The sequence below is a fragment of the Trachypithecus francoisi genome, unplaced genomic scaffold, assembly GCF_009764315.1.
Source record: "Trachypithecus francoisi isolate TF-2019V2 unplaced genomic scaffold, Tfra_2.0 Lachesis_group8, whole genome shotgun sequence".
Lineage (NCBI taxonomy): Eukaryota > Metazoa > Chordata > Mammalia > Primates > Cercopithecidae > Trachypithecus > Trachypithecus francoisi.
In genome coordinates this window covers 5,519,587-5,531,963 of record NW_022681473.1, presented here as the reverse complement: position 1 = coordinate 5,531,963, position 12,377 = coordinate 5,519,587, and the positions used below count along the sequence as shown (strand labels likewise).

General features: G+C 49.6%; 1 protein-coding gene across 1 annotated transcript; it reads right to left on the bottom strand.

Annotated features, from left to right (window-relative positions):
* Positions 1-10,633: 10,633 nt before the first annotated feature.
* On the bottom strand, positions 10,634-11,598 carry MRGPRD (MAS related GPR family member D). Its single transcript, XM_033206812.1, has one exon. It carries the CDS (start codon positions 11,594-11,596, stop codon positions 10,634-10,636), a length of 963 nt encoding a protein of 320 aa, XP_033062703.1. The 5' UTR covers positions 11,597-11,598.
* Between the last annotated feature and the right edge of the window lie 779 nt (positions 11,599-12,377).

Below are 12,377 nucleotides of genomic sequence, written 5' to 3'. Positions count from 1 at the left end.
TTCACCTGTTTTTTTCTGGTGTATTTGAGTTCTTCTCTCTACATTCTATGCGGTGAGCTTTCTGTCATCTGACTTCCCTGGCCTGGGTGAGTTTCAGATCCGTGCTAACCAGATTCTCAGGCCACATCCAACCCTGCGGGCCTGGCCGTGGGACGCAGGGGCTCTGTACATGCACACATATGACGCGTTCCATTCAGTCTTCGATAACCGACGCCCTCCCCTGTTAAGCGCTCCCAAAATGTCGTTCCCACAGAAATCACCCAGATGTTGAACAACAGAGTATGAAATTCCTGTGTTCCTCTCCAGCCACCCTGGGTCAGGCTGGGATCTGATCCAAGGTAAGGATGACTGTGAGGATGGGGCGGGGGGAATCTTGTTTCCTGTAATGCAGCTCCTTTGGAGAGGGCAGCAGTTCTTCTAGGAAGGCTGGGACCGCCTCCTCAGACCAGGGAGGACGACGTCCTTCAGGCACAAGAAGCCCCTGGGTGGTTCTTCACGGTTTGGCTGGTTGGGGTCAGGATCTGTCCTGCATCTTCCGGGAATTTCCGAGTATCTCCTTTTCCATGGATGGATGGGCAGCCTCTTACAAGGAATGCCTGGCTCATGGTGAGTGCTCAGAAGTGTTTGTGGAATGAATAACAGACCCATGAAGCTCTGAATTCCATGGGCGTCTGATCTAGCAAACTGCAGAGGGGCATTGTGAGCTGCTTTACCTGAATCGATCAGCGTCCAGGCTACAAAAACAGACAGAGGAGGTGGTTCTTCCAGCATTGCATAAAAGTCTTCCATTTCGGCCGAGCGCAGTGGCTCATGCCTGTAATCCCAGAACTTCAGGAGGCTGAGGCGGGTGGATCAAGAGGTCAGGAGTTCAAGACCAGCCTGGCCAAAATGGTGAAACCCTGTCTCTACTAAAAATGCAAAAAATTAGCCGTTCATGGTAGCAGGTGCCTGTAATCCCAGCTACTCGGGAGGCTGAGGCAGGGAATTGCTTGAACCCGGGAGGCGGAGGTTGCAGTGAGCTGAGATCACGCCATTGCACTCCAGCCTGAGCAACAGAACGAGACTCTCTCCCTCAAAAAAAAAAAAAGTCTTCAGTTTCAGTCTAAATCTCAAAATAAGACGTTAGAGGTTGACTTGTCACTATGCTGAGTAAGGCATCCAGGACTGTCAGAAGCCACCGTGTCAGGGCCTGGGGCTTCTCCTGCTTTTCATGAACGTCTATGGCAGCAGCCGCAAGCCAGTGTCACCCCTCAGGCTGTCCCCGGTTAACCCCAACCATCTGGCATTAGAATGGAACTCCTCCGCCTTCCATCCAGCGGGCACATTTTGTGGGGCCCAAAGCTTATCCATCCAAAGAGTGCCGCTTATTAAGAAAAAGAATATAGGCCGGCTGTAGTGACTCACGCCTGTAATCCCAGTACTTTTGGGAGACTGAGGCACGAGGATTGCTTGAGCCCAGGAGTTCAAGACCAGCCTAGGCAACATGACAAAACCCCATGTCTACAAAAAATACAAAATTTAGCCTGGCATGGTGGCACATGCCTGTAGTCCCAGCTACTCAGGAGGCTTGAGGTAGAAGGTTCACTAGAGCCCAGGAAGTCAAGGCTGCAGTGAACCGTAATCGTACCTCTGTACTCCAGCCTGGGTGACAGAGTGAGAACCTGTCTCAAAAAAAAAAAAAAATACGAAATTATAAACACAAAATTAGGGACAACAATGAACACATTTAAAATGAGAAGAGAAATCACAGCAAATTACAGATTTTAAAAAGCTGACAAATCTCACAAGTAATACATAATACAGAAAAACAGTTGTGATAATTTTTTTAGCTTTTTTGTCTGACACTCTTTGATATCCTTTTCAGATGTCAGTGGTTTTGAATATTTTCCATAGTGAGAGTCAAAAGCTAATTCAATCTTGTTTTAGCATGGTTGATCAAAATGTGTTTTGTATTGTTTTTAGATGTTTCTTAACTTCACATCTTATTATTTATATTGTCGTGTACATTTTTAGGATTGTTGTCAAACTTGTGAAGACCCCATCAAGTTTTCGTTTTGTTTTGAGACAGAGTCTTGCTCTGTCACCCAGGCTGGAGTGCAGTGGCGCAATCTTGGCTCACTGCAAGCTCCGCCTCCTGGGTTCACACCATTCTCCTGCCTCAGCCTCCCGAGTAGCTGCGACTACATACAGGCACCCGCCACCACACCCGGCTAATTTTTTTTTGGTATTTTTTAGTAGAGACGGGTTTTCACCGTGTTAACCAGGATGGTGTCGATCTCCTGACCTCGTGATCCACCCACCTCGGCCTCCCAAAGTGCTGGGATTACAGGCGTGAGCCACCGCGCCCGGCCTCAAGTTTTTTTTCATACATGATTGGTAAAATTTAAGGGCATTTCAACTTCTCTTGTACAGTGATTAATCTGAAATAGTCTTTGAACTGATGACATTCGTTAATTCATTTGTTGTCAGTGTCTGTGCTGCAGTGGTTTTTCAAGATTTTAAGTTGTCTTCAAGAAATTTAAATGTTTCCCAATATGTTCATAAAATGTACTCCTCATCATGAATTGGATGATCAGAAATCCAGGAGCCTACTGATTTCTTCTGTTTCTAATTGATCTTTTCTTCTTAATGAATTGCTTTTGGTTACAATTCAGTTCTCAGTTTCAAACTGATTTCTGTTGATTTCAATATTCACTTTTTATCCCATCTGTTTCATATCCCATTACTTTTTGCCTGAACTTTCTCTTCATTCTTTAAGATATAATACATTTAAAGATAACAAAAGAAGGTCCTCTTCATTTCTAAACTTGTCAGTCTAATTCTCTCTCCTTGAAATCCAGAATTGGACCTGAGGGGCAAATGTAGTTTCTGTGGGACTGGACCTGAGGCAGGAGAACTTGGACTTTGGAACCCTCCAGAATGCAGGGGCAGAGGTAGCCTGTGTGCAAGAGAGAAGGATGGAGCCCATGTACAGAGAGGCAAGTGGTGAGAGCAGGGGGCACAGCAGTCCTGAGTTCCTGTGTCTCTGCCATTTCTGGAAGGTTCTGGTGCCTTCCAGAGGGAGACCCAGTAGCCAACCTGCCCTGGGGCTCCCTGATTTCATTGCAAGCTCCCTGAGCCCTGGTCCCAGTCTCGTAGGCCAGATCAGACAGGTCTTTGATGATGGCTGGAGAGGGACCCACAGCATGATGAGGAGGGTGGAGGCTGACTCTGTTGGAGGAAGAGTGGCGATCAGACCACCCCTGAGAGAGGGGCATTTGGGGTACATCTGATTCCCTGATCTGGATGCCTTCTCCTTCCTCTTTGTCCAATGCATCCTTATTATCCTTCAAGGCCTAGGCAGTGCCTGCCTCCTCCAGGAAGTTCCCCAGACTTGCAAGCCCTCACTTCCTACTCCTGAGACTCCATTCCCCTTATCACATCTACAGCCCTTACTGTTCTTTTTTAATTTTTAAGAAATGGAGTCCCCCTCTGTCACCCAGGTTGGAGTGCAGTGGCACACTCATAGCTCACTGGAGCCTTGAACTCCTGGGCTCAAGTGATCCTCCTGACTCAGCCTTCAGGGTAGCTGGAACTACAGGCTCGCACTGACACACCCAGCCCTGTTCTGTCTTTTTAGGTGGATTGGTTTTGTCTGCCCAACTAGTCAGTGAGCTCTTTGACAACTGGGACCACGGTTTCTGTTTCTGTTTTTCACCTTTGCTGCAAATGCAGTGCATCTTTAATAAGCAATGACCTGGCCAGGCACGGTGGCTCATGCCCATAATCCTAATACTTTGGTGGAAGGCCGAGGTGGGTGGATCACCTGATGTCAGGAGTTTGAGACCAGCCTGGCCAACATGGCGAAACCCCATCTCCATTAAAAATACATCTCCCTTAAAAATCCTGTGTTAAAAATATTTTTAATATAGGAGCTGGAGGCAGGGATAGGGAATAATGGGTGACAGCCACCCCACCTAAGCCCAGTGGACTGAAAACAAGGAAGAGGCATGCTCAAGTTAAAACTGGCAGGCATGGCTGGGCAGGGTGGCTCACGTCTGTAATCCCAGCGCTCTGGGAGGTCGAGATGGGCGGACCACTTAAGGTCAGGAGTTTGAGACCAGCCTGTCCAATATGGCAAAACCCGTCTCTACTAAAAATACAAAAATTAGCCAGGCATGATGGCGTGTGCCTGTAATCTCAGCTACTCAGGAGGCTGAGGCAGGAGAATCACTTTAACTCAGGAGGTAGAGGCTGCAGTGAGCTGAGATTGCTCCATTGCCCTCCAGCTTGGGCGACAGAACAAGACTCCATCTCAAAAATAAAAATTAAAAAAAAAAAGAAGCAGCAGCAGCAATGACCTGTTGAATGTGCTGGATGGTTTTATTTTAATGCCTCCTCTGAGACACACTCATGCTGCGCCACACACCAAGCACATAGTGCACACCTGTTATTGACCCTCTCAGCCAGAGATGGTAGAAGTATAACTGCCCAGTGGGTTCACCTTGCCCGTTTAGACAAGGGTCCATTTAGACAGAGCCCATTTATCAAGACAGGGGAATTGTAATGGAGAGAAATTCATGCAGAGCTGGCTGTGCGGGAGACTGGAGTTTTATTATGACGCAAATTAGTCTCTCTGAGCATTTGGGGATCCGAGTTTTTAAAGATCATTTGGTGGGTAGGGGCTTGGGAAGTGGGGAGGGCTGACTGGTCAGGCTGGAGATGGAATCATAGTAAGTTTTTCTTGCCATCTTTTGTTCCTGGGTGGGATGACAGAACTGGTTGGTCAAGATTACTGGTCTCAGTGGTGTCAGCTGGTCCATCGAGTGCAGGGTCTGAAAATGTCTCAGGCACTGCTTTTAAGTGTTCCAATAGTGATGTTATCCTCAGGAGCAATGTGGGGAGGTGCAGACTCTTGCAGCCACAAGCTGCAGGACCCCTAAACGTAATTTCTAATCTTGTAGCTAATTTGTTAGTCCTGCAAAGGCAGACTGGTCCCCAGGCAAGAAGGGGGTCTTTTTGGGAAAGGGCTATTATCAATTTTGTTTCAGAGTCAAACCCTGAACTGAATTCCTTCTCAAAGTCACTTGGGCCTGTGCCCAGGAATGATCAAGGACAGCTTAAAGGTTCGAAGCAAGACAGAGTTGGTTAGGTCTGATTTCTTTCATTGTCATAATTTCCTCAATTATAATTTTTGCAAAGGCAGCTTCAATCAGAAGGAGCTGGAGCCAACAGTCGAGGGGCGGCCAGAGGAGTTTGATTCCAGGGCTGGTTCTGCCACTCGGCAGCTGTCACTGTCTAAGGGAGACAATGTTCCCACCTACCTCAGGGAGTGACCTGAAGGTTCAATCAGACCATGATGTTCTGTCTCATGTGCACGGCTGAGGGAGAGGAGGCCTCAGGTCGTGACAACTGGCCAGTGTACCCCAAAGACTGGACAGAAAGTAAAAGCTCAGACATTCACCTGGGGTTCACAACAGAGACAGGCACATAATAGGGGTCTGAGAAATGTTTATTCAGTACATGAAGAAGTTACCTTAACATCCTGTTAATTTCAGAGCATCAGTTCCTAGACAGTATCACAAATGGCAAACATAAAGAGTTAGGGAAAAAGAAAACAGCATGAATTTGCATCGTGGAACCATGCTTTGGTGTACTGATTGTGCCTTGCTTTTCCCGCAGTCCTTTTCTGCCCCTTTCTTTCCTTTCTTGCAAACAAGGCAGGAGCTGCTCTGGTTGAGACAGTGAGAACTTGCCTACACCACTTCCCCTGGTCCACTGGAGTGAATGGCTGGACTACATTTCCCAGATGCCTTTGTGGTATGAGTCACATGACTGAACTCCAGCCAGTGAAATGCTTCATGGTAGAGGCTTGTCATATTTGATCTCTCCTCTTTCCTCCCATCCTCTGGTTGAATGAGAGGCCATGAGGACTCGGCAGAGGGCGAAGCCATAAGGTGGAAGTGAGGTAGAAGGTGGATCACGACTCCAGGAGCAGGGTTTGGACTTTTGGCCAAATTGAAGACAGGGAAGAGGGGAAAGCACCTGACCTTAAGACACACCCACCAATGCCCTGTCACTTTGCCATTGCCATGGCAACACCTGGAAGTTACCGCCTCTTTTCCATGACCAGGATCTGATGACCTAGAAGTTACCATAATCTACCCCTTAACTTGCATATAATTAAAAGTGGGTATAGGCCAGGTGTGGTGGCTCACACCTGTAATCTCAGCACTTTGGGAGGCTGAGACAGGTGAATTGCTTAAGCCCAGGAGTTCAAGATCAGCCTGGGCAACATATTGAGACCTCTTTTCTATAAAAAATACAAAAATCAGCTGGGCGTGATGGTGTGCGCCTGCAGTCCCAGCTACTAGGGAGACGATACTTGACCTTGGGAGGCAGAAGTTGCAGTGAGTTGAGACTGCACCACTGCACTCCAGCCTGGGCAACAGAGTAAGACTCTGTCTCAAAAAAAAATTTTTTTTTAAGTGGTTGTAAATATGAGTGCAGCACAGCCTCTGAGCTTCTGCTCTGGACTCACTGCCTATGGGTAGCGTGCTGTAAGGAGCAGTATCTCTGCCACTTCAGTGAAAGTTGCTGTCTAATACCACTGGCTCACCTTGAATTCTTTCCTGGGCAAAGCCAAGAACCCTCCTGGCTAAGCCCCAGTTTGGGGGCTCACCTGTCATCAGGAGCCTGGGTCTCTGAGTGACAGAGTGGAGCAGAGCCTCCCATCCACCTGCATTGGTCTATGGCATAAGCAAGAAAACTTTCATTATGCTACGCCATGAAATTTGAGAACTCTTTATTACAGCAATTAGGCAGTGGAGGTGATGGAAGTTGCAGATAAATTTGGGACTCTGGGAGCAAAAATCAGGTGACCTGACAAACGATGCCACAGAAAGTAGATAACCACAAGGATGGAGGAGACAATGGCTAGTCCATGGGAGGCCACGACTGAGAGGCAACTTCTGGGATGAGGAGCAGGGAGCCTGGAGTTGACTGGGCCCTCCCTGAACTAACCGCACCCAAGTCTCTGCCAAGAGTCCTGCTGGGGGTTCCAGAGAAAGGAAAGTTCCATGATAGAAAATAAAGAACTTGGTACTGTTCGCCTCCTGACGCTGTGGTCTGCAGAACTAACTTATGCACGTGCTGTTCATCTCTATTAAACAAGCAATCTGGAAGCCACCTATTTCCAAACCAAACCAAGCTGTGTTTGTCGGCCTGATCAAGCTGTTCTTGTCAGGAATTCCTTTCTGGAATCACTGTTGATTGTTTAGAACATGTGTTCTTCATCCAGTTCCCTGCGGCAGCCCACAGGGGCCTCAGGAGGCGTGCAGCGTGGGATGGATGGTTCCCGTTACACAGCTGGGGAAGAAGAGGCTACAGAGGGCAACACCTGGCCTGAGGGAACCCAGAAGGCGGAGGGGAGCCCCCATCTCCTCACTCCCAGAGCCAGGCCCTGTCCCCATCAGTGAGTGGGTGGGAGGACCCCCATCCTCCCTCTGCATCTGGTTCCCACCTGGGACCCCACATGGCTGAACCTTGGGGTGGGATTGGGGAAATCAGGGCTCAACAAGAAAACCTGTTTCAGCAAAGGATTGAACTATCAGACAGTGTGGACTATGCTACTGGAATTTTATGGTTGTTCACAAGGAAATCTCCAGCACTCTAGTGTGGCCAGAGGGCTCGCTGCTCCTTGTTGGATCCAGGGTTTGTGGGAGCTAAAATTTCTACAGGATTTGGGGCCCTTTTTTAAGGGGGAAGAAAAGAAGGAAGGAAGGTTACAAATACAAAATCAGGTCTGAAAATGAATACTTATTTAGAATGAGAAAGTAAATCAAACATTGTTTTCAGCAAGAGCGGGTAACACAAACTTCATAAAATATCGAAAGCCCTATAATATTTTAATAACTAGCTGCTTAACAAACCTTTCTAATATTTGTCCTACATTTTTGACTGAATACTGTTGCTCGCCTCTTCGTAGATCTATTTTGTACACTTTCTATGGAGAAAAGAGAAAGATAATTGTGTTTTTCCTCATTGATTGGATTTATTTTAAGTGATTGATAGCTGGATACATAAAACATGCAACTTCACACAGAGACGTTTTTGCCATTTGTGTTCCTGCTCCAGCATTTTGGATACAAAAACTGGGTATCTGATGAATGGTACTTTCACATTTCCCGGGGGGGAAAAAGATCTTTTCCCCCGGGAAATGTGGTATGTGTTCTGATTACACACGCTGCATTAGCAAAGATCTTGCTAACAGGTGACACCTGCTCTGAGCAGGCACCCATGAGAACAGAACCCCCCACTTAGAATTGTACATCTGGGGATCGGAGGATTCTTCTATAAGCTAGCTTCTGGTTCTGTACATTTCAAATCTTATTTCTTCTGTTACCCACCCCTCCACATACTTCTTTCATCTGTTCATTTTTTCAGGCAGCTCTTTCCACGATGCCCAGGGAGCTGGGACAGCAGGCAGTGAGAACGTTCCTGGGAGCCGTTCTTACCCTGGGGCGCTAGCAATTGCCTAACCACGCACGGAGGTGATCGGAAACCACAGAAATGCACCTCACTAAGCCCAAACTGCACGGACCCCCTAACTCCTCTTCCACTCAACCCCACCCCCCAATTACCTGTGGGCACACCAGTGCCATCTGACCTAAAGTGGAGTGTGATGGAGGTACCACAGTAGAAGGTCTAATGAATATATCATTTTATAAGTTTTATCAAAACATAACATCATCGTGTGAACAATTTCTAGCGCTCCTCCCCTTGCAAATGAGGGGCCCTGTGGTAGCCACTGACTGCTAAGAAGCGAGATGGTCCGTCTACCAACTGTTGGCTTTAGACTGGGCCACCTTGTGGCTGCCCAGGTTGGAGAAGGGTCATGAAGCATGGGGTTTGTAGTCAGAAGATGTGGGTTGGATCCTGGAGAAAACATGGGCCGTAAAGCACTGTACAGGCATCAGTGACTCTTACTGGCTAAATAAGCACTTGTTAAGTGCGTGTGGCGTGCGAGGCCAGTGCTGGCACCAAGTGCTCCGCTAAATGCTGGAATGACTGATAAAGAACCACCACTCCGCCTTGCATGCCTCTCCGGGACATGCAGACCTGGGGGCCTGAGCCCTGGGTGGGAAAGCACGTGACCCAGGAAATGAAAGCACTCAGAGGTAACTTCTCCTGCGAGGGCTGCACAGCCCCCAGCCCAAGGCAGTGAACACCCAGGGAGACCCCAGGAAGGGGAGTCCTGTCTGGGTGTACAGTCTTTGAGTCCCCAGGACAGCATCGCCCACCACGGCACAGAACCGTAGGCTGTGAGAGTTGATTCCAGGTGTATTTTATAGCTTACTGATGAGCCGTCCTCTCCTGTCTCAGGATCCGACCTGTGCCCTGGCTGGTTCAAAGGTTCCGTCTTTTGGGAGGAGACTGAGATTTGCTTCAGAAAGATGCCAAGAGAAAGAACAAGATCATTTTCACCTTCTGACCTGAAAAACAGGATGATGCAGCCGGGTGCCAGGCTTGCAGGCCAGGCTGTGGTCTGGAGACATGATCTTTCCACTTTCTGTCTTTCCTCCTCCCTCACCTCTTTAAGTCCGGGGCTGACTCTGCAGGGACCTCCTGTCTTGCAGCCCCTCCCTGCAAGCCCTGAGCCTCGAGGCTGGATGCTGGGTGGTAGGAAAGGGCTGTGATTTGTGGAAAGTGCAGGGAACATCGGCCTTGTTCTGGCCCCTGGGGACTGTGGGAAGGAAAAGGGAAGGGAGGAGAGTGGAGCTGGCTGGTATGTGTCCCAGATATCCCTCTTTGGGCCTTTGGGCAAAGTGAGGGGGCCCTGGGAGGGACAGTCAGTCAGGTACGAGACTCTGGCTCTGGGGGACACTGCCTGGCAGGCTGCCCTCCACTGCCTGGGGCACTGTCCCATCAGCGTCTGCTGGAGTGACTGCCAGGGAACCCAGGCAGAGGCTCTTCCCTTCCCAGTGCAGCCTGGAGGAAAGCGAACAGGCCTGCCCTGGGTGTGAGGGGTGACAGGGTAAGGCAACCTCACAGCAAATGCCAGGGGTCAAGGGCTGGCCAGGGGTCAGAGGGACAGTGGGGCAGAGTCTCATGGCCCACAGCCAGCGAGATCTGGGTCAGCGATGGCGACACCGTTTACTTGCAGACTGCAGGCACACCTGGGGAAAGGTGCACGGGGGCACCGCCTTGGTGGCCACTTGGTGCCACCCAAGGACCAGCATAGGGCCAAAGATCCCCCGAGGTCACCTGCCCCTGCACAAAGATGCTGTCTCAGGCAGAGAAGGTGGTTGGGAGAAAGCTTTCATATTCAAATGAGATGCCTGTTATTCACCCACAGATAACCAGCTTACAGCAGGGTAGGGCTAAAAGCTAATATTTTCCCCCAACCAGATGGTCTGCTACAACCAAATAAATTGCATCTTCCCGCAGAGTTGCATTGTGAGATCCAGGACACAGGTGGTGTGGGGAGCTTTGACATGCAGGGAAGTGACCCCCACACGCAGTTGCAAAGTCCTTGGGGCTCCCCCAAGAAGGCTGGCCAGGCACTTGGCAGGGATGAGGTGGGAGGCAGCTCACGGCTCGGGAATCTCCAGGACATAGGCTCGCACAGATGGGAAGCACCTGTGGGTGGCTCTCAAGCCCCCATCTCATTGGTGCCCGTGGTGGGCGTCTCCCCACCTTCCAGCTCTGGTTCCTCACGAACTGCCCTTTGGAGCACAGTCCCCAGCGACCCCTGCAGCCTGTGACTTCTCCGGCTGCCCACCAGGAAGTAGATGAGGGGGTTAGCGCTGCTGCTCATGGACGAGGAGAGGCGTGACAAGTTGAAGCACAGGACCTGCATGTCAGGCGGCAGGTTCAACCAGTACAGCACGAACCAGTAGAAGCCCAGGGGCAGGGAACAGGTGAGGAACACCAGGACAGAGGCCAGGACCACCACGAACAGCCGAGTGGGCTGCCGCCGCCACTGCTGGGAGCTTCTCCGCACCTGGACAAAGAGGGTCAGGCTGGACAGAGTCATCACTGGGGTTAAGACCCCCATGATGAGGGCAGCCTGGACCATGTCCACCCTGAAGCACTGGTCTTCATTGAATTTCAAGAACTTGCTGCAGAAGCAAGAGGTCAACCCATTTGTCAGGAGACACAGCATCCAGAGCAGGGCGCACACCCAGGCTGACAGGTGCCTGGGCTGGTGACACTTGAACCAGATAGGGAAGAGCACGGAGAGACAGCGCTGGGTGCTGATGGCTGTCAGCAGGCTCAGGCCCACTGTGTAGGCAAAGTACTTCAGTCTCTTCATCAGCTCGTGGACCTTGTCAGTGGTACTGACCAGGGGCTGGGTTTCCAGGCTGAGCATGGCAGCCACGCTGAAGAGGAAGAGGAGGTCGGCTGCGGCCAGGTTGAGGATATAGATGGAGAAGGGAGTCCTGTGCACTCGAAATCCCAGCAGCCAGATCACCATGCTGTTGCCTGCCATCCCGCACAGGCAGGTGAACATGGACAGGGAGCTCAGCACCAGGCAGGCCATGTGCACCACGCTCCCTGTGGAATGATTTAGGGCCAACTCTGTGGTCCTGCTGCTATTCAAAGTCTGGTTCATCCCTACAAGAGGAAGATGCACCAATGTGAAATTCTGTGTTGCTGGGACCATGGGGGACCCCTGGGAGCCCCTCGAATTTCCAGCTTCAGAGCTCTACCCTCCAGATTCTTTATGCAACAGACCGTGGCTGGGAGGCTTAATCTTCCCTCCCTCCTGTGACTCACTCAGCCCAGATCTGCCTCCAGGGTCACCTTTATACCTACAAAGCTGTTATAGCTGTCCATTATCAGTTTAAAATATTCTCTTCTATCTTGATTTGAATTATTTTTTAAATCATGGAGATGTATGGACTTTTATCAAATGCTTTTTCTACATCTATTATAGAAAAATCATTATTATCAATAGATGTAAAAAAATATTTGATAGAAGCATTTGATATCATTTTTTTCCTCCTGTAATTGTCAAACCCTCTGAGTTAACTAAAAAAAAAAAAAGACCTTGGGGCTGGGTTACAGGTGCATGCCTGTAACCCCAGCACTTTGGGAGGCTTGCTTGAGGCCAGGAGTTGGAGATCAGCCTGGGCAACACAGCAAGATCCCATCTCTACAATTTTTTTTTTTTAATTAGCTGGGCATGGTGGCATACACCTGCGTCAGCTACCTGAAAGGCCGAGGTGCGAGGATCACTTGAGCCTGGCACGTTGAGGTTGTAGTGAGCCATGGTCCCACCACTGCACCCCGGCCTGGAAGACAGAGCGAGACCCTGTCTCTTAAAAAAAAAAAAAAATTAGGCCTGGGGCAAAAAGTAGAATTAACTACACTCCTTAATTTAAGATGCACCA

Bases quoted from the DNA above. Each gene is read 5' to 3' on its own strand.
- MRGPRD (XM_033206812.1), bottom strand. From the start codon at position 11,596: ATGAACCAGACTTTGAATAGCAGCAGGACCACAGAGTTGGCCCTAAAT.